The sequence below is a fragment of the Lepisma saccharinum genome, chromosome 16 (genome assembly GCF_977018435.1).
Source record: "Lepisma saccharinum chromosome 16, izLepSacc3.1, whole genome shotgun sequence".
Lineage (NCBI taxonomy): Eukaryota > Metazoa > Arthropoda > Insecta > Zygentoma > Lepismatidae > Lepisma > Lepisma saccharinum.
The window spans coordinates 57203567-57230356 of NC_139244.1; the positions used below are offsets into that span (position 1 = coordinate 57203567).

Sequence of the window (26790 nt, forward strand, 5' to 3'; positions counted from 1 at the left end):
GCCTCAATTTCCTCGCAGTGAATGCTGAAGATAGTGGAATCAATTAAAATGACCAGATAAACTATACTCTATCCCCTGAATCTGTTGAGCAAGGCCATGTATAGCAGCAGAGAATGGGAGAAATCGAGTGGGCAGAATGAAGCAGTACATGCTGCTCGAAGGCTTGTAACAGCAGTAGCTTCCCCCTTTCCACGCAATCCCTCGTTCCTTTCACATGTTCATTGTGGAGCCATCTCACGACACTACTTGCGCAGGGACTTGTTTTTGTTCGTTTGCTTCAGAGATAAACTTTACAGAGTATAACTGTAATTTTGTGCTGAGTTTCCAATTTTTAAATTCTGTGAACTTTGTTTACTATTATTTCCAATTTGTTGTTGTTTCAATTGTAAGTTAATTATATTCATCTTGTGCCTTTCGCATATTTTCTATGGCATAAATTTTTTCTATGTAATGTAATAAAATTACATTTGAAAAAAAAAACATATTTTAAAGTTTGTTAAACATACAATTATAAATTATTTTAATTATTAAGAATTCTATCTCATTGTTTTTCTGGTTACTAGATATCTGAACAGACAATCACTGATAAATGGGTGTTTTGAAAATAAAATGTTGATGTACAAGGGTTGGATAAAAAGTAATGGCAACACTGGTATAATTGGTACTTGACTGTATTGGCAGAGGAGAACGTGTTACATTCCTTCAAAGTAATCGCCCCTCATCTCTACGACCTTCTGTCACACGTATGGAAGGCGTCATACACCGTCAGCGCGTCCATCTCTGTCGATGTCCCGCAGTGACCGCCCTATAGCACGTATGATGGCTTCGCGCGTGTCATAGTGCTTCCCGCCCAGTGGTTCCTTCATTTTGACAAAACGGTCATAATCACACGATCTCATACCGGTGAATACGGCGGATGTTCCAGTACCTCCCACTACCAGTTATGCAGGAGCGCTGTCACATTGTTCGCAGTGTGACACCTTGCATTGTCAAGCAGGATGATAGGACACCGTGCCGTCGCTTCCTTCTTCATGCAAGACGAAGGTGGTGTTGCAAGAAGGTGCAGAAGTAGGCTGCGTTGACTGTCTGCCTGAGAGACGTTGTTCTTCTTGCCTAAACATATTGTTAGGGTGCTTGCACTCTCGTCCTCTGCTTCAGAGCACTGCTGTTTTTGACTGAATAACATACAATCGCTCCCACTCACTATACTTCCTCGTCTGACATTCCTTTATCAGCCACAAAACGCTTGTGGCGCTGTGACTCACCCCTTTCACGGGACAGCAGTGTTGCCATTACTTTTTATCCAACCCTTGTAATATATGCTTCTTTGTACACACAATTAGCATGTTTAGTTATAAGAAGTGGGGTGTAAGGGTTGCTCCTTCCACATAGTGCACCCAATAGTCAACCTCACTTCCACGTAGTACACCCTGGAATGCAGACTAACAAGGCTCTGGCGACTGACCCCATGGCCAGTATAATTCTGTGTCATCCTGTGTTTTGTCCTTATTTGTGCTGAGCACCCCTTTTAGTCTCAGCTTTTAACCAAGGTAAGGAAATTTTAGTTTTCAGATATTATTTTATTTTTGTTATGATAAGGGGCTGGACCCCGTATAGTGTGATGGGTGCAAAATAGCCTCAGTGCTGACACACCCAAAAAAATTAAATTCAAATTCAAAAAGTTATAAGAAGTTTCTAGCATTTAATTTCTTAATTTGTGGTTGTAGATTACATTTGTTTTTTTGTTTTTTTAAGTGTCAACTAATTTTGAGCTTAAATATGTTGTAGGCTCCAGTTTTTATTTTACTTAAAAGAGCTGATTCTTTTCTATACATCTATTGGTTTCAAATTAGTCCAGTTCATGCATTGGTTGAAATTAAATATTGTATATTCCAAATCTTAGTAGAAGAATTGGAATATACAACATTTAATTTCAACCAATGGCTGTAAATTAATTCAATTTGCTCCAGGAACCAATTAATTCCAATCAGTACTCAAAGTGAAGAGAGATGTGGGGAAATGGTATATTCCTCAACTAGGAAAAAATTACTCAGGGCATCCTAGCACTAGTCCCATGTTAAATCATATGAGCATCCCCTCCCTCCCCTAGCTTGCCCCAAGGCCCGACCCTCCCACCTATCAATTTCCACTTCGAGTACTGATTCCAACAGTGTGTCTAAAAACCCCTTCACTATTGGAACAAATAGATGGAAGAAGATCCTGACAACAGCTTTTCACAGATCAGATTACATATAAGAATTTCTTGAACTGATTTTAAATGAAGCATGATATCAGTAATCTGTCTATTGAAACTCAATAGTTGATTATTTTAGTAACAATGCACAAAAACACTAATATGTAAAGATTTTAATGATGTACAACATACCTGTCTTCGAAGTTTCTCATCATCATGGTCGCCAGTAACAAACACTTGTCTCATAAAAGGCTCACTATTTCTTGCAACCTCTCCAATTCCTGCACTGTCTGTAGGAACAGTTCTCCAGCACAATACCTATAAAACATATTAACTGTTAGTAATGAAAGTACAATAACAGCTTCATTATATGCATTTGTATAGGGTCTAAGTACCAGTTTTCCTGACACAAATCTTTCACCTTAGTATCCCAAGACACATAATTGGAAAGAAAGATGCCAAATTCGAGTTAACAATATAGATGTCTTCAAGTAACTGTAGGACTGTTGATAACGTTGATTCTATTGCAAAAAAGTAACTCTGCTATAGTTACAGCCAGTGGCGGCAATTGGGTTCCAAAACTGAGGGGGCAAGGATAGATTACTTTCACTTGGTAGGCAAAGTGGCCCTAATCGCAGCCACTGGTTATAGCTACTTACTTTTAAAATTAGCTAGTTATAGTTAGCAGTAGTAGTATAGTTTTCTTTTTATGTCCATTTTTATGCATAGACAGGTTATTCGGGACTGGACCTACATTCTAAACTGGGATCCGAACTACTTTGTGCCTCCACCAGGTATTGAATATAGGGCCCCATGATTGCAAGGCAACGACATTACTACTACACCATCCTAGTTACAGTCAGCATACCTTTTTTTAAAAAAAACAAAACAAAAAAAACAACTATTACTTTTTCAAGTAACTTTTTAAAATGAGTAACTGTAATTTAGTTACTTTTAAAAAGCATCTTTCTGAACACTGCAGATGTAACTCCTTTGGGCATTAAACAGACAACTTGCCCAAGTACAATTTCTCTCAACTGACACCCTTCTCTCATACACAGGAAAAATGAACAAATGTCCCGATTTACTGTAGTGTGAAAATAAAATTTATCTGTCAGGACAATAGTCAGTGATGCAAGGGGTCATGCACGTACCTGGGTGCCAGTGGGCGAGAGAAATTGCCAACGACGTACAGTACAGAGAATGTTGAGGAGGAGAGAATCGCTAAGCAGCAGTGGCGTCTCGTCCCTTGGGGCTTCCGGGGCTTAGCCCCTAAAGAAAAACGTAATTAGCAATCACCATAACGCATAACTATCACACAGTCTTTTAACGGGCGATTTTTACCCACGTAAAATTCATCGTCTGTTGCAATGGATATGACAGCGCTCCTAGCGGCATTGATGTCAATTATCGTTTTCGGGGCACGTCGCAAAGGAAGGCGTGGCCTACACCCACCTACGCTACAGTGAAGGTCACATGCTAGTAGAGAGAGAAGGGGAGAGTGCAATGGATTTGAGTTCTGATTCGGGGCTAGTTCCGTTGCGTCGCTTTCGATCTCGCGTGTTGTTCTGTAGTGTTGTGGTGGCTTTCATTCGCTATGTTTGAGTGAGTTTGGCAGGGTTGATGTTCGAACACAAATTGATGAAGGACATAGGCTGTCAATTACAAGACACAATGAATTTGTCCGGAAAAATAGGCATATATTAAATAGAATTATCGATTGCTTAAAATTCTGTGATCGACATGAACTTGCTCTACGAGGACATAAAGAAAGAGAACAATCTTTAAACAGAGGCATGTTCCCAGATTTATTATCCCTTCATAGAAGAGGGAAAACTAAAGAGGGAACTTCGTGTTCTTTATTGTAGTGAAGAGTTGAAAAACATAAACCCTATCAGTAGATTGCATTCATTTTTTATTTAAAATTATTTTAGAGGGTACCTTTTCAGAAACAGTAAAAATGACAAACATAGTTTTAATAACTCCAGTGGCAACAGCTGAATCTGAACGATGTTTCAGCACATTGAAGCGTATTAAAACCTGCTTAAGAAATACAATGGGACAAGACAGACCAAATGCCTTGGCACTTGCTTACAATAGAGATAGAATACATTTCAAACATAGAGGGCTTCAACGAAAAAGTAATAACAAAATTTGCTGAGCACAAGAACAGGAGTCAACGTTCGTAGAAAGGTATGTTTCACAACAATACCTGTTTCTTTTGTAATCATGTGAATTGTCATTATATTTTAAATTCTTTAAAAAAAATAAGTCCAGTTTTGTAGTTTAGAAGATAAATACCCGTTTTTTTTGTAATTCATGTAATTTGTCATTACATTTTAAATTCTTTCAAAAAAGTAAGTCCAGTTTTGAAGTCTAGAAGAAAAAAATACCTATTTTTTGTAATTCATGTGAATTGTCATTATATTTTAAATTCTTTAAAATATAAGCCCCGGCCAAATTTGAGGCCACGAGACGCCACTGCTAAGCAGGCATGTATCTAGAAATACATTTCGGGGGGAAGGGGTCCGAACCGAGTGTCTCCACAACAACATCATCATATAATAATAATGTTAAAATTAAAATAATTCTACGTAAATTAATTAAAATCTTATACATGAGTAGGTGTATAGACTGTTTGTAGCTTACGTGCAGTTAAGATTGCCAAAAATTTGATAAAAACGAGTGCCCTGGCAAGGAAATTAGTGTCAAATAAATAAAGAAAAGATGATAAGGTGCATAAATTTTCTTTGGTACTATCATTCAAAGCGGTATGAATTCCAATCAAATCCTTGCCTTCCAGTAAGTTCGACAAAAATAAACAACCCTCGCCTCGATTATACACAAAAAAATACTAAAAAGTATATGTTCATTATTTAATTTTAGTACTTTGGGGGGGATCCGGATTCCCTGGACTCCCCTTAAATACGTCCTTGACGCCAAGGTAACAAACACTATCATGCATTTTTCTGCATGAATTCATAAATGTGTTTTGTTTTGTTTTCAATGTTAACATATTTTCGAAGGTAATGGAACACTGCTACTACTTTGCCTCAGTAAATATAGTTATTGATATTTCGTTTTTTGCCTTTTGGGTTTAATATTAGTGCTAAGAAATAGAGTTTAATAAATTCTTAAAAATAACATTATCGTCTGTGTGCCATTCACAGCTGATAGTGTTAGTTTTAAAATTGGCGCAATCGTGTGTTAAAAATTATAATAGTTTTGTAAAATAACAACACGCATTATACAAAGCATTATCTGCAATCTAACCTGTAGTTCAAGGGTCAGTAGATATTCAACGCCTAGATTAAAGAACCTGCAGAATTATACCAAGTTGAAACTAGTTCTCGCTCTCAGACTGCTCCTATATCAAATATTGACCTTACATATACTGGAAAAAACAAGTCCGTATCGATTATCTTAAATGGAAAGTTTGTAGATAAGAGAACTTGCGTTGTTGTATTGATGACGAAAATGGTGTTTCTGCTTCACCGTTCTGAATATACTAAAAGCCTTCCACTGGACCTTGCCTGTGTTGCTTGATAAGAAGCAAACTTTGCAGAACACAAACAACAGAGACGTAATAACTTTTCCCTCTGAATTATTTCGATTGATAAAATAAAGAAGAGTGTCGCGATCTCTTTGGAATTTGTTCCTGGCACAGTTCGTTAGGTTCTTTTAGCAAGTATCCCTGTAGATTTGAACAGGAATGTGTGTTTTGTTTAGAGTTTTTTAAGGTTGCTTTTTTATCACTTCCGGTTGATTGCATAAGTGGATTAAAGGGGAAAGCGGATACTACAGACAATCACCTCCTATTCCAAGATGGATTATTTAACAACAGGCCGCTAAATAAATTTGCTGTTAATATAATTGATAACATATCAATTATATTAACAGTAAATTTATTTAGCGTCGCTTTTCTGACACTTTTGGCTAATCGCGACGAAGAGGATGAGTGATGACATGAAACTGATGCTAACCACTCAGTTACGGAGGTCGGTCACAAATTGGTTGATAACGACAAGGATGACTAGATGAATCATAGTGCGCTATGACGTCACGGATCCAGTGTTCGAATCCCTGCCTGAACACGCGTGTGCTTTGTGAGTGTCCCTTCATGAGTTTCATATCTTTATTCTCATGGTTGCGCTTAGCCAAAAGTAGCAGAAAACGACGCTGTGCCGCACTAAGATCACAATGATCTTCCCAAAGGAAGATGTACGCCAGAAACGCGAAATGAGAGCGATTCATTTTCTCGGCATTGCATAATGTGAGATAACAGAAAAGAAAATGAATGATTACAGTGATTCAAAATATCTTCACATAAACCACGTATTATTTCAACAGATATAAGAGTGCATTTTGCAGTTTTGTTAATTAGTAATAAAATGTTAAGTTCAGTGACAAATATCTAATTTATTATCACACGACTGCTGTAGGAATATGCATTATTCTCTGTTGTACAATCAAGATTAAATAAATACTGGTAGCAAACAATATTGCACCGCTCTTCCTTTTCTGTCTCACGACCACGTGTTTACACTTTCAGCGTCGCTTTCTCTTCGCCACAGTATAAAAATAAACATCATTCTGCGTCTTTTTTTCTTTTTCGATAACAGATTTCAGTACGCCCTGTTCTGATTTGTCGACAGTTTGTTTCCCAAGGTTTTATTTAGAACAGTTTCTCAATAAGAATTAATGAACTTTAACTTTGAATACAATGGGAAAAAATGACGTAGACTCTCACGTCACTTCATTCAACTCTGCTACTTAACGTGTAATTCGATAAATATTTGATAGTGATGCGAGTTTCTTAAGTTCACTTTACGCACAGACTGCCTAATCGGAACTGGACCTGCAGTTTAAAGTGAAACAGAACCACTATGTGCCTGCAGCGGCTATCGAACTCAGGATCCTTTGATTACAAAAAAAGTACGATACCACAATACTAACTAACTAACTCTCTAGCCTTCTTAAACCCGAAGGTTCATGGCTGCAGCAACACAGGTCTTCCATCTGTCCCTATCTTGAGCAAGATCTACATCGTATATACTTTTTTCCATCCCTACCGATTTCCTTTAGGTCCATCTCAACGTTGTCCCTCCATCTTCGTCTTGACCTTCTAACAGGTCTCTTACAATCAAGTTTCCCAACAAGAATCCTGTAAACTCCTCTTTCCTCTCCCATTCGTGCCACATGGCCTGCCCACCTAAGTCTTCTTGATTTAATTATTCTAATAATATCTGGACATGAATACAAATTATGTAGTTCTAAATTATGTAACCTTCTCCACTCACCTGTCTCCTCATCCCTTTTAGGTCCAAAGATTTTCCTAAGGATCTTATTTTCAAATACTCTCAATGTAAGGGACCAAGTTTCGCACCCATATAATACTACAGGCAAAATTACTGTTTTGTATATATTAACTTTTAGTTTCTTAGATATTAAACGAGAAGACAAAATTTTTTGAAGAGAGAAGTAACATGCATTTCCTGAATTAAGGCTACTTTTTATTTCCTCTTTAATATAATTTTCATTTGTTAATATTACTCCTAAGCATTTGAATTTGTAAACTGGTTCAAACGAGTTGTTATCAATAATTAGATTTTGATAATTACCTAACACTTGGTTTCGGCCTGTAAGCATATATTTAGTTTTCTCTTTGTTAACTTCCAAACCTCTCTCTTTAGCAGTTTTGAAAAATATTTTAGCATTATTCTTAATTGTATTTATATCATCCCCTAATAAGTCTACGTCATCTGCATAGGCTAACAACTGAGTCACACCATTTAATTTTAGTCCTTCTTTAGTTTCTCTTACCTTTCTAGCAGCATATTCTAAGACAAAATTACAGAACCACGATACACAGGTTCATATTTACTATAACAAAATATGACGTATCTTTAAACACGCGCATCCGCTTGATATGTATGATATAAGAGAATTGTGAAGTGATTTTGATATATTATAGTTAGTTTACAAAGTGTGGGGCGTTACCCCCACACCCCCTATACGCCTTCATGGCGTGGTGCTAAGCACAGGGGAGCACTTTACCTTTTTTTTTACCTTTTGTTTACAAAGGCTGGTAGGAGACCGAGTTTTTGTGATACAAAGTCTCGTCTCGTGTCCATTTCTGCAGAGGTCTATCTTGTTCTCGGCTCGTCAAGTCTTGAGCAGCTCTGTTCTCGTCTCGTTATTTCAGTGGCTGTCTCCGTCTTGGTACAGTCCTAACTAAAATCGTGAGAAAGTAACAGAGTTCTTGAGATGCCCCATTATCCCCTTTAGCGAGCGTCCACTTCCAGAGTGTTTTCGAGGGTCGTCCCACGTGGGTCCGTCTCTGCCGGAGTATTGATTCAGACAACGCTGCAGACTCGGTCGCTACCACGGCATTCGGGCGGGAGGACAGCGGCGGAAGAGAGGAAGTGACGTGAAAGCAAGTTGGAGCTGCGGTCACGGCCCTGTAGCTAGTGGTGTTTTCTTAGAAGAAAAAAGGTTTCGGTCGTCTTAAAGTTGGTTTCTTCTTCTTATTATTTGTTATTGTCTACATTGTAAGATCTATTCCAAATACTGTGGTATGTTCATAAAACGATCGTGCATCCACTTAGAGACACATATATTTATTTCATTAAAATAAAATATTTTAGTTTTATTCTCACCTATAAAAATATGCCGGTAAGGCTTGTGTGACACCAGAAAACCACTGATTATTATTGCATACAAAGTAATTAGGCCTATATAAACACAAGATCTATCACGTATGTTATTTCAGGAAATTAGGTTCTTATTTATATCTAAACGAATAGCACTGACCGAAATATAGTCTATTACTTCTAAATTTCCAGACCACCTACAGACAGGAGACAAATTTAGTACTTCTTAGTATTTCTCTTTTGCTCTCCATCTATTGTTTACAAGAATTAATGCAACAAAGGATAGACTTTCATATAGTATATTAAATAAATACATGTCGCAGCAGAAACTGAGTTCCTGCACGAAACTGATTTGCTGGAACGGATCCGTTCCGGTTTGCGTTCTGGCTCACTTTAAGCTCTGGATCCACCACGAGATCTGTTCACCGAAAGTTCAGCTTAGTTATTCTCAAGACGTTTCGTTGCCTTTGACCTCTCAGCAATTTTACCTAATTGTTCATCGTGTTGATTGATCTAATTAAGTAAAAAAAGCGATGGTGATTAATTAGAGATAGACTATCAAATCAGTATGTCCAACGCACGGGCATCCGCAGGATTTCCTCGGGGGAAGCAAGAAATTTGCCCTTTCCCCCTTCCGGATGCGCTTCGTCCCAGGCGTTTTATTATTTAGATTTTCATTGATTTGTTTTATTTTACTTCGCGTTTCTGCCACTTTTGGCTAATTGCGAAGATTAGGATAAGATGAAGGAGATAAAGGGACAATCACAAACATATAGCCTACGGACAGGACAAGTCCATAGAGGATTAAATTGGCCATGGGTCAAGACGCCAGAGCCTCGCTAGTCTGTAAGATGCAGTCCAAGATGTACTACCTGGAAGGGAGATTGACATTTGTGTGTCTTGATAAAGGGCCATCCCTTACACCCCTACAATGACATTTAGAGGATATAGCATAGTTTTAACGAAATATATCCCCTATCCCTGCCTTTCTCCTTCCCCCCTCTCTCATCCTCTGTACGTTATAAATACGAGGTATGATGAAATGAAAACTGTTCAATGTTCAAGATGATTTACACATGTATTTATTTATTTATGAATATAGAGAAACAATATGATACTCACAGAGAATGCATATTGTTTGAGGATACAAGAATGCAGTATACTTCCTCGGAAGAAATCTCCATAGGCACTTCAACAGCCGATTCAATGTGTGTGGAGATGTCGGACACGGTCAGCGAAACATGACTTTCGCTCCAGCAAGGTCTTCAATGCATCATCTGATTGCAGTCGACGCCTCGATTGAGTTTTCTGAGCGGTTGGAGCAAACAAAAGTGAGATGCTGACAAATCGAGGCTGTAAACCGGGTGGTCAAGAACTTCCCTTCTACTCCCCCCCCCCCCCAAGCAACGCATCCTGAACATTTCTGGCAATATTCGGATGGGCATCTTAGTGAAGAATAGTCTCTCCAGACGAAAGTACTTGTGCTCTTGACCCGAACACAGCATATATTTCGCCCCGTGATAAATCGGCTACCTACGTGGCTACACAGCGTGCTACGACGCCAGGGATCCCGAGTTCGAATCCCGGCCTGGGTGGTGTTCTTTGTGTGCCCCTTCATCATATCACTCATCCTCGTCTTCGCGATTAGCCAAAAGTGGCAGAAAAGCAAAAATAAAGCAAATAGATAAACAATAAATTGTGATAAATCGGTCACTTGCTTTTGCAACACTGTTTCCACTACATCTGCGATGGAATGAATCTGGTTTGTACTCTTCTGTTATTGATAGCCGAATCACTAATGATTGATTCTATTTGCCCCTCTCTTATTAGTTGATATGAAGTATATCTCGGTTAGGATAGTTCAAAAATCACTTAAAATTAGTATATACAGGGTGCTTCAAAAAGGACTTTACAACTTTCAAAGCATATAGAAATTTATTCAGATAACTTAAAAGTCAGTTGAGGTGCCATTGCAATGCAAAACACAAACAACATTCATGTTGGGTCGATGTGGCTACCATTTGTTATGCGGCATACATTCCACCTGAAGTTGGTTTCATTCCAGACTTTCGCCAGTAAGTCAGGCGTCACTTCTGCAGCGGCGGGGTTAATTCGAAGTCTCAGCTCAGCAAGATCAGCAGGAAAGGGTGGTACAAAACCCCGATATTTAATGAAACAACCACAAGAAAAAATCTAGCGGGGCAAATCTGGGGAGCGAGGTGGCCATGCAACCAACCTCAACGAAGGTTTGGTGCCAAGAGTAAATTGTAGGCCTACTAGGAGGCGCCTTACGATACTCCGTACGAAACTTACGTTGCACTGCAGTTGCGGATTGCGTCTCGTGAAACCAACAGCGAGCACGTTCCGCACCAGTAAAAGTAGTAATTTTCAAGAACAATGCTGACAGCGCTACTGGTGGGCGAGTTCGGTACTAATGGACTACGTGAGTCAAAACTTGATGTATTCTGCTTTGCAATGGTACCTCAACCGAATCTAAGTTATCTGAATAAATTTCTATATGCTTTCAAAGTTGTAAAGTCCTTTTTGAATCACCCTGTATAATGTGGGAACGAACATGGTGAACTTCCTAGAATAGATTGGCATTCTAGGGTTGTTTTTGTTAGAAACACTTTTATGTTCATGTAACCTTCCAAGAACTGAACCTGTGGGATCCGAACCGTCAGGAATAGAACGTGGGCCTCCTTGATTTCAAAGCGCTCAAATTCTTTGGGTTCTGGAACAAACATAAGTTGTTTCCAGTGGCGGCGATTGGGGGGACGTATAGAGGGAGGGGCAGCTGCCCCCGCACTATGCTAAACCCTATCTACCAAGGAAAGTAAATTGTCCTTGCCCCCCGAGTTTTGGAACCCAATTGCCGCCACGGGTTGTTTCACAACAAGATTTGCTCATGTGATTTCCACAAACCAAACGGTTGCATAACGGTTTGGCTTGTTACTGGAGACGAAGTTTTGACATGTTCGCATGCCTTCTTGTCATATTACTTCGATAATTTGTTGCGATGCTGTAGTTTCGTGTGCCGTCCAACATACCTGTAAGAATTGTTCGTGCAAGTCATGTAAGCCCCGTCTAGTTGGATTCACTTTTTGACTCTCTGCACTCACGCGTGTAGTTGGTTATAGTCGACGCGCTAGCTACGTTAACGACCGGCTGGCTTTGAAGTCCACGGAGCGCGCCCACCAGCTGCAACAATCACATTCAACGTACAGTGTTGCCACACATCTACTCTACGCCACCTTAACCCTCCGCGCACAAACACCTTCCCACGCTCTCCACATTGAAGTTGGGCTGAAGGTTGAGCGTGATGGGACGAAAACAACTCGCCCGCTATTCATCCCCACCCACGTTCATGGCGGCGGCATTCTATATTCGCATGTCCTTCCCCTTTCACCGATTCATCCACCTACAAGCCCTCCCGCCAACCACACCGGAAGGGAAAATAAAGGGGATGAAAGAAAACAGCCGGCGCCCTATACTCCCTTTCCGGAATGTCTGGAGTAAGAGAATGCGAACGCGTCCTGTGTGCACGTTGCGGCTGTGTGCCTCGTCCAATGAACGCGCGGAGAGGAGGGGTCGCGCGGGAAGGGGCGACTCGACTGGTCCAGTAGTTCTGTAGTAAACATGAAAGCTCGCAAGCCTACTAGGGGAATTCTGCATTTTGCACCCTTCCCCACCTAGTCTGGCCCCGCCCACAAGCTTTCGACTCTGCGCGTCGCTACTCCAGACATTCCAGAAAAGGAATATAGGTGGTAAAGGCGGCCGGAACCATCTCACTCGGCCGCCATCTCTTTGGGTGGTGCTGCAACCCCCTCCTAAATATCCTTTTCCTTTCCTTCTTTCGGGGGAGGGGGTGAATCTTTATTTCCTTCAATCTTTCCTTATTCTTTCTCTCCGCCTTTCTTTCTTTTGAAAGGAAAGAGGGAGAGTTAGGGGTGAAAGGGGAAGGGCCTGGGAAGATGTCTTTTTCTCTCTTCCTCTTTTTCAAAAGTGTGGGGAAACTACCCCCCCCCCCCCCAATCATGGGAAAAGAGAAACGGGACAAGGAAAACTGGAGAAGAAAGGGAAAGGTGTGGGCAGGATCCCCTCTTCTTGTCCCCTCCTCCCTTCTCTTCTCTTCTTCTCTCTTTTACTCTGCCCCCGCTTGCCACCCCCCTGGTGCGGAGTTGTCCTTCCCCTTTTATCCACACTCTGTCTCTTTCTTTTTCCTTCTAAAAAGAAAAAAAGAAAGAAAGAATAAGAAAGAAACTCAAGACACTTCTTTTTTTTCTCTCTATTGGTGCTCCTTCTTTCTTCCAAGTGCCACTTTTTGGAAAGGGGGGGGGGCAAGAATGGTCAACCCCAGCATCTTTCTTTCTTTTTTTTCCTTTCAGAGAGAGAGAGGGATAGAGAGAGAGCTATGGTGGCAGGGTTATTTCACTCTCTCTCTCCCGTCCCCTTGCCCCCCTCCCCTTATCCCCCCGTGGCTGAACACAGTCATCCGTCTACTTGGTTGAACATCATTTCCTTGCACCAGCCTGACACCGGGATGCACCTGCACTACAACCAGTGTTAAAAGTAAAACGTGTAGCGAACTAACGTATTATATTAGCACACCGGCCACAAAATCCTGCGGTTGGATGAAGTGCACGGGTGCCATTAACGGGAAAGGCAGAATCTTTGGTTCGCGCACCTAATGGAGAAGCGTTTATCATGTAGTTATTCTTTATCCTCTGCAAAAGCGAAGTCATTGTAAAGAAATGCTCTTGAGGTTTGAGAAATCACATTGGCTAATTCCGATGTCAGCTGTTGAGCAGAAATGTGGTACGTAGTAATATCAGTTTGATAAAAATCATGCCACCATAGCGAAACTGTAAGACTACTTTATGCACTGCATAAGGTAAAGTTCTCCGTGCACTTTGCGTCACGTCATGTAGCTTATGTAGTAGATATGGGTGTGGGGCATACATTCTCTTATCTCGGCCATTTTGGATCACATCACCATGCGATCATCACCACGCTCCGACCGCATTTACTCCCCAGGGTTGCGGCCAGATATCCATTTATTTAAGGCTGGGTGAGCCTCAGAGCGCTGATACAACCCTGAAATCAAGCACACCGGGACTCGAACCCGGGTCTCCTGCGTGGCAGTCAGACGCCTTACCGAGTAGATCACCGCGGCTCCATCCACTTTCATCTGAATTAACCGATAGTCAAGCAAGCAGTCGTGGATGCCAACAGGAGGGGCAAGCAATGTATTTTTTCAGGGGGCAAACTAGGCATATTCTCCCATAGTAGTGTCGCCCCCTGAAAGAAACACTCCGTCAGTTCGAAGTTATCATAAAATTATGTGTGTGAAACCTTTAGGTTAACATTCATCTTCTGGGAAGGGGGCACGGCACTCCCTTTGTCCCCCTGCGGACGCACATGATACAAGTCAGGTGCTTTTTTTACACTGACTTTATTCTTATTACGGACGGAGAATAGTGCTACTTAGTACCAGCGTCAACCGTCACTCCAATTAGAAAATTACAGTGTCATCTTTGATCCCACAAGTCGATGCCCTTTTTGTATCCCGTAGCCTATATTACCAAGACGAACTGCAAAACGAGAACCTATTCCAGTTGACCAGATGTAGTTGTGGCAACAGTTCAAATTCTACCAGCCTCCTAACTTCGTGTATCCGAGTATAGTGCTAACGTACATCTACTTTAAAGAACCTTCCCTATTCTGCACAAAAAGGGAAATGAAACAGAGATGTCCATAGTGTAAACCCATCTTTTTGCCTCAAACAGGTACTGGTAGCTAAAAAATAGACACAAACTTTGGAGAAATATGTAGTCACAGACACTTCTGGGTTGTACATACAGTCGACGCGCTAGTTACGTTAACGACCAGCTGGCTCACGGAGCGCGCCCACCAGCTGCAACAATCACATTCAACGCATAGTGTTGCCACACATCTACTCTACGCCACCTTGTCTCTCCGCGCACAAGCACCTTCCCACTGTCTCCACATTGAAGTTGCAAAGTACGGCAACAGCGCATCCGCAGTCATGTGACAGACTCCACGTGGAGTAGACGAGCAGAATGACCGCTGCGCCCATTGGCTGAAGCTTGAGTGTGATTGGACAAACACAACTCGCCCGCTATTTATTCCCACCCACGTTCGTGGCGGCGGCTTTCTTCAGTTCTTCGACGCTAACGAAGTAAACGCGTGGACTATAACGATTCTACTAGAAGTTAACGGGACTGTTACAACCCAGAAGTATCCGTCAAGTCCTGATTGGAACGCCAGTTCGGTATCTTTGACACAGCTCAAGAAAAAGCCGACCGGACGCGCATTTGGTTTCGAGCCAGAATCTGTTTTTCTAAGAAACTCTGTTGTCACTTTTACCTGCAGTGTTTAGACATCCAACACGAACTGTGACAACGTTACACTCCAAAGGTTTCCATATTGTATTAAAAAAATAGCATAACACAATATAACGCAACCATCAAGATAACCATATATAACTACACGTTATTAAACCTATAAAGAAACTGAGTTGGCAACATCTGCTTTACTCCACGTGGACTTGACAAGTGCTGTCAGTTCCTAAAACGGACGCTATTGGTGGGAAAGGTTTGAGGGGAGGATATACTGTGCTCCACGTGGACGTGACATGTGGTTGACAGAGGGAAATTGATATTTCGGAACTTTCTTTAAAATAAAGTGGCGTTCCAACCAGGACTTGAACAAGGCATGGTAAGTGGAAAAGAGCAATCCAAAAGCTCACCATAACAAAAATGCACCATAAGGTTGATGGGGTCTTGCTTGATTGCAGATACTGTTATGACAGTGTGGCCTACGAAAGCATAACAAGGCTCGTGGAGGAATGAACGCACCACAACGATTCCCATTTTGTTAGTTAAATGTCCTAGAAGAACTACTTAAACGTTACATTTATGAGGCTTAAGCATTATCTGTGTGTGTTGCAAGCATCGTATACAATTTATTGAGGGTCAAATGGTGTAACTTCACCTTAAATATGAAATGAAAAAAACAAATCTAGCCTTAAGAATAGACGAGAGAGAGTTAGATAAAAGGCAAAACGTTCACTGATGACTGATAAAAAGCTTTTCAGCGAGAATGAAAAATGAAAGTAGGGAATAAAGTGTTGATTGATTGGTTTGCTTTATTTTACTTCGCTTTTTGTGCCACTTTTGGCTAATTTGAGTGATGACATGAATGGACACTCACAAACATCCATGCCAAGGCCGGGATTCCAACCCGTGAACCCTGGCGTCGTAGCGTGATGTGCTTATTACAAAAAGCATACATGCGTTTATATGTGCTTCAAAAAGCAACCTTTCGAAGCAATGAAATGTGCAAAGGCAAATCCACTCTATGCAAATCTACACCAGTATCAGGAGCGCTCTATTAGAGGTACAGTGGGGTTATGTGAAAGACAATGTCTACAGAACTCCTGTATACGATCTTGCAACTCTGCGACAACGGATAACCCAAGTCATCACATCAATCCCTCCTGTGATGTTGGCTAAATGTATGGCGAGAAGTTGAATTTCGACTAGATGTTCTCCGTGCTACCAAGGGTGCTCACGTGGAGATTTATTGATTTCTTTGCTATTGCCAATAAAACTTGAATAGTTTCCGAACATTTTGGTACCATTTTTTCATGTCTGTGTTGCATATAGCTGATACAGTTAATTTTTGTTTTCATACAAAGACTTACGTGAGTGTATTACTCCAAGCCTGCTCGTGCAGATGGCGACGTTCTCGTCCACCTTCTGCCAGCTAGCGACCTGCAGAATGTGTTTCGTTGTTGCCTTCTTGGCACTTGGCAGGAAGAGTGGGATGTGGTAACGAGAAACAAACTTCACGCTTTTAAGCCCACAGTAGGTGCATGATGTTCCTCGTCTCGGCCCGTTCCTCCCGTCGCGAAGAAGTTCTTCTCACTCGACTGCGTATTGGACACAGCCGTCTAACTCATGCTCACTTGATGCAAGGGCTGGACCCTTCAATGTGTCGCTTTAAGTATTCGGCATATTCTCATTGAATGTGCAGACTTTGATTTCCTCAAACAGGCTTTTAACCTTCCAAAATGTTTGTCATCTCTGTTGGCAGATGACCGTGTTTTATCAAATATTTTTACATTTTTGAGAAGAGCTGGTCTCTTCCACTGTCTGTGAGGAAGCCGACGCAACCAACAATTTTAATTCAATCAACGTGAGAGGGTTATTATACTCTGTCCCGGAAAAGTGACTGCAGATATCTGATGTTTGCTGCAGCGTGTACTCCCTCGCTCCACCCACTCGTTTTCTCCCCTTCTCTACAGTAATGCGTGGCCTTCCTCCACCGATTCCAGGGCTAGAGTATACGTTGCATATTTTAGCTCATGGGTGGTATGCTTTGTACATGATAGCTCGTTGCCTCGAAACAATTTGATGGCGTCCCCAGGTGGACTTATCACCAGACTGTAATGAAAATGAGTATTTAAATATTAGTTTCACAGCAGATACTAACGTAACATTTGTTCAGCTTTTCGTCCTTCCTTCCTTATGGTTCTTCAGATTAGACAATTTTTCTGCGTCTTATTTCCGGAAGTTATTTCCGCATACATCACTGAACGACCTTGGACTGTACCTTGTTACCTCCGCTCGTCACTGGATGCACCGAAAATTATGCAGCCGCTAGCTGATGACCAAGTGTTTAGCAATGAGTTCTGAGAAGTTTAGAAGCGCTTCGTTCTCATTCCGATGACAACACTATGAGCCCGAAATGCTTCTGCCTTGATTTCAATTGACAGTTTCGTTTCTCGATTTTACTTCTAGAAATATTAGTTCAGAAAGTTCCCGACAGAGGGATTTTTTGTTCTTGTGCAAATGAAAGCTTTCGTCACAGAAAGAGGTCTCCAGAGATTATGAAAAATCACACGCCCACTTTTGGACCGTCTAGGTCACGGTCAACAGATTTTTAAGTATACTTCCTTCCTTTACAAGTACAATAAGACTCACGATGGGGAAGGAATATTCGTTGTTTCAGTGGCGTATGCAGAGGGGGAGCTGATGGGGCTACAGCCCTTTCCGAAATTGAGAAAATCAAAACAAATGAAAGCATAGTAAAGAACTCGGGAAATCAAAAGTGATGAATTCAAACTTACTTAAAATGACCACCGATTACCATTTCTGTCCTTGAACAACTTTTAATATAAAGACCAAAAAATAGTAATTATTGTCAATATTTTTTTATTCCGCCCCCTACCCCTTCCATAGAACAGAGCTATGTAATATCCATCTTTAGAATTGCAGCTCCTCAGGAAAGAAAAAATGATTTTTCAATTGTTACATAGTTAAGCATATACTATATACTTTTCAGTTCCATTTTCTTTGAGGTATAACAATATTTTTGTTTTGTTAACATTTTTTGTGAGGGGGAATCCCCGGCAGCCCCCGTTAATTCGCACCCTGCGTTTGTTTAATTAAAAGTGAACAAGTCTCTGGTAAAGCAAAGCGCATGGAGTATTTGCCTTTTAAGCTTGGCAGGAGGTCTTCATTTATGATTTGCTTATCTTATCAGAACGACCTGTCACGACGAATATTTTCAAGAAGGAACTCCACGTTTTATTATCGTATTCAGTTCAATGGATATCACGGGCCGAGCATGCTTCATTCACGTTTTATTGCTTAATCATAATCAAACATTAGTAAAGATGATAAAAATGCAAAACAAGGTCATAGGGCTACAAATTGTTGGGTTATGAATGACTTAAATGGACTGATTAGTTGAGAGGTTCCCAATTTCATGTACAAATGCGTAGGATGGGCAAAATCCTGACTGATATCGGGTACAGAAAAGTGTGGGAATTGTGCGCACCTAGGAATAATCACTCGCAGCTGACTATGCAACAGAGATAAACGATTTGTAAAGACACGTATACAAATTTCAACTGTGAACTTTCAAACCACCAATAGGTGGGTTTCATGTGACGTCAGGATGCGCACAGCCGCCATGTCTGCGACCAATTTTATTTTGATTTTTCCAAGGAAATATCCACTACGTAGCGTTTGTTACATCTGTAACAATTGCACGTTTGTTTTGAATCACGAATGTCTATGTTACTATCTCCCGCCCGCTTGGTTTCCGAATGTTTACAAGAACTGGCCTCAATCATGTCTGCTCGAAGCCACAATGAAACAGTCTGTGACCATGGCCGTAGGCAGGAAAATATTTCGGGGGGGGGGGTTTCACTCGTAATTGTTCCCATGCGCATCGCAAGAAATTTGAATAATAGAAATAATAACAATAATAATTATTAATTAATAATGATTAAAATTTCATTATAAATAACTTATTGATACAAACGTATTATTATTATTATTATTATTATTGCTGTCCTTATATCCTTGAGGAGACTTTTGTACTCTATCCATCCGAAGTGTGAATATGCAGCACAACGGTTTTTATTTATTTATTTTGCGTTTCATGCAGTGTATTCCGAAATTCACAGTTATTATATTTTGTTATTAAGTTTTAGGTACCTCAAGAAAAAGCTTTAAAAGTAAGAGAAATTTTAGTCATAAAGTTTATGTTGTTTGACCATTCACATAAAACTTAATTATTGGATTTTTGAAAACTGTGGAACCAGTTATTCTTTGGATTAAATGGTAAAACATAACATGGTGCCTGTATTGTAACCTCAATTTTTCGATCTAACGCCATTTTTCTTTGGTTATTCTGTTCGAATACTAACTGGACATTATTTTCGATATTAACAATAAAACTAACAAACGTTCTGCTATTTCGTAACTTGCAATAAACGATGTCAATTCGGGGTGAGGGGGTTCTATGGACCAGTTCGATCCCACTTTCCGACGCTCATATTGTTCCTATATTTACCAAACAACATTATATACAACCACTACACACTATACAAGTATGTCCTTTATAGGACCGCATATAGGTTAAATGTATGTACTATATCGACCGCTGGGTGAAGAGTAGTGAATGTAATGCGCTACGAAGCTGGATATCCTAGGTTTGAACTCTTATAAAGGGGTTTTTAAACCCTTATCGAACAGGGAATTTTGGGACAATCACAAGGGAACTTTCAGTCTGATATAGGAACAGCACTGGAAAGAGGACAACAGAAGTGAAAATGAAGGGGTCGCGGGTGGGCTGCGATTCTGAGAATGAAACCCGTTTCGCTCAAATTTAAGAATTCAAAATGTTTGAAAATTCTAGCTCGATCATTTCAGAATTGTCTCGATGTTGTATTTTTGTGAAACTGCAAACAATTTTTTGAAAATATGTCAAATTTTGGTTTCTAAGCTTCCATTAATCCAATATGCCAGAAGTTTCGGGGGGGGTTGAACCCTAAACCGCCCCCCCTAAATACGGCCATATCTGAAACACACCTATACGATTTATACTTCTGGAGGTCAAATAACTTCCTTGCGTCGACGTGAAAGTTGTCATACGTAAGAATTTTATTTTGGAACTCGTCACTGCTTATTTTGAAGTTCTTGTTGCTTGAAGTTTCAAACACATAAATGTGGTGTAAATCATAAACTTGAAGCGTTCTCATAAGTTTCAACTAATATTGAAATAACATGGGAATTAGTGTGAACAATGATTCAAATACAGTATTTATGCACTCGTATGTTCGATATGCCGACAAGAGGAAATTACATTTTAGCACTACAGCACCATTTGCCTTCACAACAAGGGCACCCGTAGAGGGGGGTCAGAGGGGCACTTACCCCACAGATATCTGGAAAAACTGATTGATTGTCAGCTATGTTTGAACCAGTGACGCAAATTCTTCAGGCTCTAGATATAGATTTGTTGAAAGCATCAGAGCATATTAGTGAGTTCATTAATTTATCGGATTTGAGAAGCAGCAAGAAGAAGAACACTTTTAAGAAATCATGGCAAGCGCAGAAAATATTTATTCAGGCCTTGACTTGGCAGCATTACGCACCACCGTGTGTTGCAGCACGTCCAAAGTACTGGACAAAGCATCCTTGTGACAACTACTCACAATTATCAAGCATATTGTATATTCCCTAATTGGATTCTACAGGGTGTCCCGCATAAAACTGGCACGCCTGTAATGAACGATACATATAATGTGTACCGGTTTTATGTCAGACACCCTGTATTATACTATCTTTAAGGCGTTTTCAGTTTAATTTCAATTTTAAAATTTAAAAAAAAATCCTGTGGCACCCTTGCTTCACAGCAACTATTTCCACACCCCGAGACTCTTACCAGTTGATAGAAGAATTTTACAAGGTAGTAGTGAAAGTGAAACAGTTAAGTTTAAGTAAAACCGACCCCATGCAATTGATTGGTTTGGTTTATTTTACTTCGCTTTTCTGCCACTGTCGGTTAATCGCGAAGATGAAGATGCGTGATGACATGATGAAATTAATGAAGGGGCACCCTCAAAGAACACCCATGCCTGGATTCGAAGACGGCACCCACGGCGTCGTAGAGCGCTGTGCTAACCACTCCACCACGGAAGCCGGCTGCTGCTCGAGGTAATAAAAATAAAACGTGGTTATGCAATTAGGATTTTTGTAGACTTATCTCGACGATCTCCCAAATAGGAATCACTTGCTCACAGCAAAACTCTAAGAATAAGTAGAACGTTAAAAAATATTGTGGTAATCCTGTTGCCACATATAGTGTACGAATTAACGGGGGTGATGACGGGAACGTTTATATCACCCTCAAAGAAGATGGAATTGAAAGCAGACAGTATACCATTCCTTAACTATACAGGGTGTATCTAAATTCCCGTTTTGTATAGGAACCCATGTCCGGAAACGTACCATTTCCCCGCTACACGTAAAACACCACCCCAACACACGTTGAACTCGCCCACTTCTGCTATAGCCTACGTTGTTTTTGCATAGCTGCAGCGTTCACTTACAAGAAGGGTTCGATGTCGTGACCACTGACTTCAACACGAACACCTTACCTACGTATCATGTTCTGGTACACACGATCACCAACACCTGGTAGTCCAACATCCGCCGCTGCCATAACCCGCGCCAGCAGGTCTTCCGCGGATTCCAACGGGGTCTCGTAAATCAGGCTCTTCATGTGGTCCCACAGGAAATAATCGAGCGGAGTCAAGTCCGACGAACGTGCAGGCCAAGGATTTGGGCCACCACGACCTGTCAACTTGCGCCCAAATTTGTGGTGGTGTTTTGCTTGTAGCGGACATGAGTTCCTATGCAAAACTTGAACGTTTTGGTCCCCACTACAAGCCCTCAAAGTCTGTAATGGGAATTTAGATACACCCTGTAAACGAGGACACCATTCTGCAACTGAACAACCCCACCGAGCCGAGACAATAGCAGGCAGCTTGCTTTCATCGTCTAGTGCTGTAATTTTACATGTATTAAAGTGTTCACAAGAAATCTGTAGGCAGGTTAGATGGACATTAAATCTGAACTTGGCAATAGAAATTTGGTTAAGTTTTCGGTATTACTAGTTCCATAGCACGAGTTTGGGTTTTCTTAGAATGTAAATACAGTAAAGCCTCGTTAATACGGTCTAATGGGGGGGATAAGTTGACCGGTTTAACGAAAGTCCGGATTAACTGAAATAACCGAAAAGAACAGTAGAAAGTGCATTAAAACTCCGCTTATAGCAACAAACACGTTTATTACGTTTTTTTTTAAAAAGGGCATAGGCCTAAATATCTACAGTACAGTACAAAATCTGCGGGAAACAATTCCATCAGTGCCTTTCCATTGGGAAGTTCTCTTGTTGACTTCTAGCCACATTTAAAACCTTGCATTCTGTTTTTTTTTTCTATTTGCCTTTTGCCTGTCTGGATTAACGAAGTCCGGCTTATCGGGGTTCGGATTAACGAGGTTTTACTATATAATAAGTTTTTATAAATAGTATCATCAGATTTAATGTCCTAGGTTAGTACCAATGTTTTAAGGTACTTACAACCTCAAGGCAATAGTTTACTAACTGGTAACATATATACAGATTTGCATACCCCCAAAAAAAACTACCTCCCAACATGAAATTAGAGGGTGGCTACTCTAGGACTATGATAAAATTCAAGTATAATTCCCGGTTTTCAAGGCGAACTTTCCAAAAATTCAAGCAGATGTATTCTCTATTTCAACCTTACGTATTGCCGCCTCTCAACATCCACACACAAATATCTTAATAATATAAAGGGTCTATGTGATTCCAACGTCCAAAAATGATAATTCAATTAAACGGTATACGTAATATAATTAAAATATTTAATTTAAGGTGCTGAGTTTCTATTTACAATCAGAGGCGCAACCATGAATTTTTGTCTGGGCAGGTGGGGAGAAAGTGCCAGGATAAACGTACTAATAATAATAATAGTGTTAATAATACTAGTATTATAACATTATTATTATTATTGATTTGTTTTATTTTACTTCGCTTCTTGTGCCACGTTTGGCTAATTTGCGCAGATGGGGATGAGTGATATGATGAAATTGAATAGACAGTCACAAACATCCATGCCCAAGCCGGGATTCGAACCCGCCGGGACCAACATTGTTGTTATTATTATTATTAGTAGTAGTAGTAGTAGTGTTAGTAGTATCAAAGACGTTATTATCCTTGTAAATTATGCAAAAAGGGGGTAGAAGTTTGTGGTAAAGCATTTGTGTTCGAACAAACGATTTCAATTATTTTTTCTCCACACAGTACAGTAGTTCGGATCCCACTTTAAACTGTAAGTCCAGTCCCGATTAGCATTTCCGTGCATCAAGTGGACTTAAAACCACAAATCAATCAATCAATTTTACAACATTTTTTCATTCAGATAGTTCGGCGCCCAGGGCCGCCGCCCGCCGCGTCCTAGCTATGGTTATAAACTTGATAAGACTAAGAAAATTTTAAGAAAATTATTTTTATTTGCATAAAATGTGAATAGGATTTGGATTAAAAAAGTTGTAATTTTTCACGTCTACGGAGAAAAATTAAAGTAGAATTCACGCATAATTCCCGGAGCCAATAATTCACGCATAATTCCCGGAATTCAAGGAATTCCCGGTGAGTAGCCACCCTGAATTAAATTTACGCTACTGAGTGGGCATCCCCCCCAAAGCAAGAAGCTTAAATCGCACAGTGGCCACATCCATGTATATCACTCCATAGGTACATAGGCGTGCGCACGAGGGGGGGGGGGTGGCAAGGTGGGGCAGTTAACCCCCTCCCCGAATACTTTCATTTAGAAATTTAGGGCATAGGAATCTTATCACCATTATTAAACAATTTTATGCTCTTAAAAAGTATTTTCAAGTTCAGAGCAACTACAGAGGGGGCGGGAGTGCATTGTTTCTTATGTAATTGAACTATCCAACGTCGTTCTCTTGTTACTTTAAAATCCCACACACTATATTCGTTAGTTGCGCTACGCTACCTTCATATGTTTGCAGAATAGATTGCCCATACATTGGAAATCAGTAGCGGCAGTTGGGTTCCATAACTGGGGTGGTAGACAAGGTATTAAGAGGCTGCAGTGCGAGGGACAAGAAGTGGGGGGGGAGCAACTGGCCAGAAATCACCACCACTGTTGGAAAATATTTCTAGTTGTTTGGAATCTGCTGTGCGAAACCATGTTTATATAATAAATTAGTCTCCGAATTAAAGATAGGAAAAAGAAAAGAGGGGGCTGAGAAAATGGGTCCATGGAAGTTGGAATTCTTCTAATACAGTGATTTTTTGTGGGTCCGGACACACACTATATATGGCCCTGTTTTGTACCCATCTATAAAATAAAACAGTGAGATGAAATGAAAATGTTCTTTCCCAGACTTCATCAAGGCTTTTTTGACTCCTAATAAGAGGTTCTGCACACGCCTATGCATAGGACGGACTTGTAAAAGCCTAGACGAAGACGAGTCTGAGAACGGTTCTGTTCCCAATGTTGGCACTGCACATTATGGTTTAAACTGTAGGTTCACTCCCGATTAGACTCCTTGTGCATAAAGTGGTCTTCGAAAACAAACTTCAAGACCTTGGTGTGACATTTGAAATCATTATCTAAACCCCAAATTCACTTTAGTTCTTCATATTATACCGAGCGAATATTTAACTAGCTAACTCTCTAGCCTTCTTCACAAGTGGTTCGGTTCCAACTTTAAACTGTAGGTCCAGTCCAGATTAACCATACTGTGCATAAAGTGGACTTAAAACAACAAATCATAATCTCTAGCCTTCTTAAACCCGAAGTTTTATAGCTGCAGAAACACAAGCCTTTCATCTGTCCTTATCCTGGGTAAGATCAATCCAATCTTTTCCATCCTTACCAATTTCCTTTATGTCCATCTCAATGTTATCCCTCAATCTTCGTCTTGGCCTTCCTACAGTCTCTTACCATCAGGTTTCCCAACAAGAATCCTGTAAACCCTTCTTTCCTCTCCCATTCGTGCCACATGGCCTGCCCACCTAAGTCTTCTTGATTTAATTATTCTAATAATATCTGGACATGAATGCGCATTAGGCAGTTCTAAATTACGTAACCTTCTTCACTCACCTGTCTCCTCATCCCTTTTAGGTCCAATATTTTCCGAAGATTTTATTTTCAAATAATTTATGTTCCTCTTTTAATCTAAGGGACCAAGTGATGCGAATATACGTATATGATCGAGCAAATATAGACTACAGCTGATAATTGAGATGTTATATTTTTGTATCTTTTAGTTATGAATGTTCGAAGAGATGGGAGACTTTCCTTTCGATACCATGAAGTGAACGAGACTGGAATTTAGATATGGATACGAGAAAGTAGGGGGTCATGGAGGTCATAACCGCTCGTCTTTGGCCCAGTTTTTCCTAAAGAAAGAACGTCAAAAGCAGGAAAAGATTGGAAGAAGAGGGCTGACCACTTAAAAAGTAACCCCAATTTCGAAGATCCTGGGCACGCCACTGCACATAAACCATGACAAGGCAGTAATAAATGTGTCAAAACCCGAAATGCACAGTTGATTGACAATTTTAACGTATCACAATGTGTCAAATATCACTCCTCCAGGCGCTGTTGGCACCTGTACATTCACTAAGTTCACACAGGTTTATTTTTCTTGGTCGCACGACTGCAACCATTTATATTTGCACCATGTGGTTTCACTTTCAGTCTGGGGCGCGTCAAGTATCCGAGCACTCAGCAAGCAACGTGATCGCTCAGCTACTTGACGACCAAATAAGCGTAGCTCGGCGAGCCCTGCTCACTTGATCGCTGAGCGAACTTGAACCTTGCTCGCAATGAGCCACAGAATAGCATTTTTGTGTTTCGATCTCGTGAAGCAAGTATAAGGCTCTGTCCGAAAGGTACAAAGTACAGACTTGAAGTATGGTCTTGGCGGAAGTGATGTCACCTAGTACAGTTCGAAAGCGCCAAGAACAGAAGTGCGCAAGTGCACAGCTCTCAGTGCAGATGGTTGGTGACTAGGTCACGTGGTTTCCGCATTCGTTGTTCATTTGTTTAAAATCACGGAGGTAGAAAGCCAGCGACACAGGTAGATATACGTTATGGGCCCGCAAGTTCTTGGTTATAGTTCTTCTAATGTGTGGAAATGTATATGTACGAACATTTGAAAATGCTATGTGATTTCTATGATGAAAAATAAGTGTTTAAAACGCGGGGAAAACAACGTGTCCTGAGTTTTATCTACTGGTCGTATTTGGCGCTGCAGTCGATGGGCAATTCGAAAGACTTTCACTTCCAGTCCACGACTTGAAGACCGCACTCCAAGACCATACTCGGAAGATGCTCGCTTCAAGTACGGTCTTGCACCTTTCGGACACGGCCTAAGAAGAGGAAAACTGTGTTGTGAGGGTGGCGGGTTGGCGGCCAATGAGGAAATATTTATAATTAACGGCTTACTACATAGCTAGCGTAATTACAGAGGAAGTTCAAACAACAGAAGG

General features: G+C 40.6%; 1 protein-coding gene across 1 annotated transcript in view; it reads right to left on the reverse strand.

Annotated features, from left to right (window-relative positions):
* The window catches only part of LOC146000493 (uncharacterized), a 288360-nt gene that overhangs the window by 122551 nt on the left and 139019 nt on the right, over positions 1-26790 (reverse strand). Inside the window, exon 5 of the mRNA XM_083138216.1 lies at positions 2387-2512. Coding sequence (XP_082994342.1) covers positions 2387-2512 — 126 coding nt within the window. The remainder of the gene's footprint in view (positions 1-2386; positions 2513-26790) is intronic.